This window comes from Pristiophorus japonicus, chromosome 16 (genome assembly GCF_044704955.1).
Source record: "Pristiophorus japonicus isolate sPriJap1 chromosome 16, sPriJap1.hap1, whole genome shotgun sequence".
Classification (NCBI taxonomy): Eukaryota; Metazoa; Chordata; class Chondrichthyes; family Pristiophoridae; genus Pristiophorus; species Pristiophorus japonicus.
In genome coordinates this window covers 11,294,071-11,299,911 of record NC_091992.1, presented here as the reverse complement: position 1 = coordinate 11,299,911, position 5,841 = coordinate 11,294,071, and the positions used below count along the sequence as shown (strand labels likewise).

The 5,841-nt window shown below is 53.3% G+C and overlaps 1 protein-coding gene across 3 annotated transcripts in view; it reads right to left on the bottom strand.

Annotated features, from left to right (window-relative positions):
- Positions 1–2,500: 2,500 nt before the first annotated feature.
- The window catches only part of glod4 (glyoxalase domain containing 4), a 19,616-nt gene continuing 16,275 nt past the window's right edge, over positions 2,501–5,841 (bottom strand). For all 3 annotated transcript variants that reach the window (XM_070856984.1, XM_070856985.1, XM_070856986.1), the window contains one exon: positions 2,501–4,304. In XM_070856984.1, coding sequence (XP_070713085.1) covers positions 4,239–4,304 — 66 coding nt within the window. In that variant the 3' untranslated portion in view covers positions 2,501–4,238. The remainder of the gene's footprint in view (positions 4,305–5,841) is intronic.

Here is a 5,841-nt window from a genome sequence, read left to right as displayed (position 1 = left end):
CTTCCGAGCTGCCCACTGGTGTCAGGTACTGAGTGTCCCACAAACGCCTGCAGCAAGTTGGACATCGGTGACGGAAGAGAAAAGTTAATCCAGGAAAAAGCCAAGTGGTACATCATGCAGAATCGCAGCAACAACCCTGCTGTCACTCGAGAGGAGATGAAACCAGGTATCACTTGAGTTCAAATCATGGGTGCAATCGCAGAAACCCTATTGTCTGCATAATCCTGGCTGATGGTCGAGCTCAGGCTCATATGAATAGGAACAAAGAAAAAAATACAATGCATCATTTAATAATTTTAATCCAAATTCAATCTACAAAAAAAAATCATAGATTTAAAGTAATTGGCAAAAGAGCTAAAGAAAGGTTTGCATTGCCATGGTAATTTCACGACCACCGGACGCCCCAAAGTATTTACAGCCAATGAAGTATTTTTGGAGTGTAGTCGCTGTTGTAATGTAGGAAACGCGGCAGCCAATTTGCGCACAGCAAGCTCCCACAAACAGCAATGTGATAATGACCAAATAATCTGTTTTCGTGATGTTGATTGAGGGATAAATATTGGCCAGGACACCGGGGATAACTCCCCTGCTCTTCTTCGTAGTAGTGTCATGGGATGTTTTACGTCCACCTGAGAGAGCAGACGGGGCCTCGGTTTAACGTCTCATCCGAAAGACAGCAACTCCGACAGTGCAGCGCTCCCTCAGCACTGCACTGGGAGTGTCAGCCTGGATTTAGGGTCAGCTGTGGCTCAGTGGGCAGCACACTCACCTCTGGGTCAGAAGGTTGTGGGTTCAAGTCCCACTCCAGAGACTTGAGCACAAAAATCTAGGCTGACACTCCCAGTGCAGTGCTGAGGGAGCGCTGCACTGTCGGAGGTGCCGTCTTTCGGATGAGACGTTAAACCGAGGCCCCGTCTGCTCTCTCAGGTGGACGTAAAATATCCCATGGCACTTTTTCGAAGAAGAGCAGGGGAGTTTGTCCTGGGGCCAATATTTATCCCTCAATCAACAACAAAAAACCATTGTCTGGGTCATTATCACATTGCTGTTTGTGGGAGCTTGCTGTACGCAAATTGGCTGCTGCGTTTCCTACATTACAACAGTGACTACACTTGAAAAGTACTTCATTGGCTGTAAAGCGCCTTGAGACGTCCGGAGGCCATGAAAAGCGCTATATAAATGCAATGTTTTCTTTCTTCATGTGCTCAAGTCTCTGGAGTGGGTCCTGAACCCGCAATTTTCTGACTCAAGAGACGAGAGTGCTGCCCACTGAGCCACGGCTGACACTAGAGGGGGAATGAGGAGATTTTGATCCCACACAGAGGGTCGTTAAGATCCGGAACGCACGACCTAAAAGGTGGAATTAGATTCCAGAGGTACTTTCAAAAGGCAATTGGACATGTGCTGGAAGAGGGCGAATTTGGAGGGCTGTGGGAGATTGCTGGGAAGTGGGGCTAATTGAATAGCTCTTCCAAAGAGCTGGCACAGGCAAGACAGGCTGAATAGTCTCCTTCTATGCTGTAAGAGTGTATTCTATTCCATTCCAAAAAAACACAATCTTTAATATACAGTACCATAACAGGCATTTTTTTTTTTAAATGACTGCTTCACTGTTAACCAACACAGAAGATTCCTCTGCAGCATATATTTACACAGTAGCCAGGGACAGTGAAAGTGTTTAGTGCATTTAATTCACTATTGACAACTGCATCAAATATCATTTCAAAGCTCAAAAAGACTTCCATTTATTCAGCGTCTTATCACAACAAAATATCTCAAAGTGCTCCACATACGATGAATTACTTTGAAGTGCATTGATTTGTTATGCAGCTAAATGCAGCACACTGCAGCTCCAGTTGTCCAGGATCGAACCCGTTCGAAAAATAAGCACCGCTCCCAAAGTTTTACTTTGTTCCGCCGTCAATGATTGAATTACATCGATTTTGCAGCACAGGATCAGGCCATTCGGCCCAACGGGTCCGTGCCGGTGTTTATGCCCCCACACGGGCCTCCTCCCACCCTGCTTCATCTCACCCCAACATCCTATTCCCTTCTCCCTCGTGTGTTTATCCAGCTTCCCCTTAAATGCATCGATACTATTCACTTCAGGCCACTCCCCTGCGGCAGCGAGTTCCACATTCTCGCCGCTCTCTGGGGTCAAGAAGCTTCTCCTGAATTTCTGATAAATCCCAGCTTGGGGGCGGCGGGAAGGGTTGGGGGGGGAAAGGGAACATTATAACAACACTCATACAATATATAAAATGCTGGAAATCTCAGCAGGTCAGGCAGCATCTGTGGAGAGAGAAACAGAGTTAACGTTTCAGGTCGGTGACCCTTAGTTCTGATGAAGGGTCATCGACCCGAAACATTAACTCGGTTTCTCTCCTCAGATGCTGCCTGACCTGCTGAGATTTCCAGCATTTTTATTTCAGATTCCAGCATCTGCAATATCTTGCTTTTGTATTAAAACAACACTTACAGCATTGCACGCCACACCCGCCATCTTGAAAAGCTTTATTCCGCAGTTAAGAGTCACAGTCAACAGCTCCACACTTACAAGTTTGATTTGTGGACATCGAAGTGCTTGAAGTTTTAACAAGGGGATAAACAAACAATGGGACCAAGTGGGAAAGGGGGAGGAAACTTCGGGGGCAAAGCGATGGCAGTCACAGTTGAAGAGCATCGAGGAGGTCGGTGAAGGCAGGGGAGGGAGCTCGGCAAAATGGTTTTGGGAAAGAGAATCTCAGTGTGGTGGCTGAGGGGAAGTGGGAACAAGTAGGAATCCAGTGCAAGAGGAATTGGCACACAACCAACAATCAGCACCACTGTTTCACGCATTCTGTGCAGAATGCCAAAGAAGGTATTCGCACAGAGCTCGGCGAGGGAAGAGAGTGAGCTTGGCTCGCTGTGAGCTTGGTTTCGGGAGAGTAAAATGTCGTGGCAACAACAACTAGCCAACCCGTAACTTCAGAACAAAGAACACGAATCGGCCAAATCTTCACAACCGCCGTTCGGTACGAAGGGGCAAATCTGACCCAACCGTTTACATTCAATTGGCGGTTTTCACCTCCCTTCCTTTCCCGGCAAGAACAGCAATCGCTTCTGTCCGGGACTCCACTCCGAATTTACGGCCGAAGCCTCCGGTTGATGTGGCTCAGAGTGGAAATCGGGACTGAGCGGGGATCCACACGCCCAGTGCCCATCACTGCCCCGTGGCAACAAGCACCAGCCAACACGTCGACTCCAGGTCATCCCCATTACCGCCCTCCACAACAACCCCCAATCCATGAGAGTCAAGTTAACCCAAAGACATTAACACCCATAATATCTACAACGTGTGAGAGATAGTGGCCCCCTCTCTCTGTGCTCGAATCTGCAGATTTCCACCCCCACCCATTTAAAAAAGTGCGGGACAATGTCTACTTCAGCGATTTGGTCGCACCTTCAAACTGGTGCTTGAGTGAGAGAGGAGGGGCAAGGAGGGGACATAGAACATGGAGATGCAAAATTGTGCCCAGTCGCTGCGGGGGGGGGGGGGGGGGGCGGGGGGCGGGGGCTGTATTAGCCCTTGGCAGCAAATCTAGACAAAGCATGGGAGAAACATCAGGAGGGTACCCCGCCAACGTTCACCGTGAGCTGCGCTTTGCTCTCGCGGACGGTTTCTTTTCAGCGCGCGGTCCCTTTAGAATTTTGCGCGGGATTTACAACGGAGGAGCCGGTGAGCGGCCTGCGCGGAACCTTTCCCGTCGCGTGGGCCGCGCAGCATAGAGGGAACATTGCAGCCCGCCCTCCCGGAGCAGTGCAGAGGACCCATTCCCATCCCATCCCACCCCTCCCGGCAACAGGTCACCGCGGCCAGTAATCCACGATCGATGAAGCGAAGCCATCAACCCGACTCTGGACAGTTGAAAGGGGGCAACGGTTCGGGTATTTGGTCGGGGGATGGGGTGTTCCGGAGGGGGGGTGGGGTGGGGTGGGGGGGGAGAAACACCAAAGGGAACCACCGTCTGCGAACATTGTCTGTCTCCCCCCACCCCCCCCCCAACGCCAGTCTTCATTTCAAAACACTTGGACTTTGTAAAATAGTGTTGTTTGTGTCACAGGACATACTTGGTGATTAGGCACTGGCCCTCCATACTGTCGGCGGGATCGGAGACAGGGGGGTGGGGGGGGGGCCCGAAATACTCCGCAAGGCACGCAAGCCAGCGGGGCTCACGGCGGAGGGAACCTAGCCCAGATCACGCGGAGGGCTTCTCCTTCCGGTGCTTGGCAAACCACTCGCCGCTCTTGTCTGCCGCCATAGCCTGTTGGGGAAAGAGAGAAGCCACAGATTACTCCCTCCGCCTGACCGGCAAAACGGACAGCCAGTGTGCATCGGACGCTTCCCTCCTTTTCCAATTCTCACCGGGTGGTGGAGGGGGAAGCCAAAACCAGCGTGACCAGCACAGGAGCATGAACGTCAGAGCATTTCGTTTGCAAAAAGCTCATCTTGACATTGCCCAGACATGATCACAATTCTTATTGTAATCACTCCCACCCACTCATTACTTTCTATTAGACGAATGGTAATAAACATACAGGTTAGAAGTTCTGGGTACACCCTTCAACTCAATTTAGAATTCTCCTGCTTGTTTTCAAATCCCTCCATGGTCTCGCCCCTCCCTATCTCTGTAATCTCCTCCAGCCCCACAACCCTCCGAGATGTCTGCGCTCCTCTAATCTTGGCCTCGTAAGAATCCCTGGTTATAATCGCTCCACCATCGGTGGCCGTGCCTTCTGTTGCCTGGGCCCGAAGCTCTGGAACTCCCTGCCTAAACCTCTCCGCCTCTCTTTCCTCCTTCAAGACGCTCCTGATATACCGATTTGACCAAGCTTTTGGTCAGCTGCGCTAATGTCGCCTGGCTCGGTGTGAAGTTTTGTCTGATAACGCTCCTGTGAAGCGCCTTGGGATGTTTTGCTACGTTAAAGGTGCTATATAAATGTAAGTTGTTGTAGTTAATTGGAGACATCAAGCCATTTGACCATTGGGTTTAATCACCACTGAAATTCTCATCACAAACAGTGGAGCTGTCTCTCTCGCCTCGCCCCTCCCCCCCACTCTCATGATTCTCTCTCCACCCACTCTCCCCTCCAGACTCCCCCACACCTCCCGACTCGCTCTTCCCTCTACACCCCCTCCCTCTCCTGATTCCCCCTTCCTGACTAGCCCCCTCCCCTCCCCCGTCCCCAGACTCCTGCCCCCACCCCCTCCCATTCCCTGACTCCCCCTCCCCTCTCCCGACTCCACCCCCCCCCCGGACTCTCCTCCCTCCCCTCTTCCGACTCTCCCCACCCCCCCTCCCGACTCCCCCCCCATCCCCCCTCCCCGCTCCCGACTCTCACCCTCACCCTCCCCCCCTTCCCGACTCTCACCCTCCCCCACCCCCACTCCCGACTCTCACCCTCCCCCACCCCCCCTTCCCGACTCTCGCCCTCCCCCCCTCCCGACTCTCTCTTCCCCACCTCCCCCTCCCAACTCTCCCCTACTCCGCCTCCCGACTCACCCCCACCTCCCCCTCTCACCCTCCCCCCCTCCCGACTCGCCCCCCCACCTCTCCCGACTCTCTTCCCCCCCCCCCCGACTCGCCCCGCCCACCCCTCCCCTCCCCTCTCCCGACTCTCCACCCCCCCCCCCGACTCTCACCCCCCCCCTCCTCAGGACTCTCACCCCCCCCCCCCCACCCGACTCTCACCCACCCCCCCCCCGACTCTCACCCACCCCCCCCTCCCGACTCTCACCCACCCCCCCCCGACTCTCACCCACCCCCCCCCCCCGACTCTCACCCACCCCCCCCGACTCTC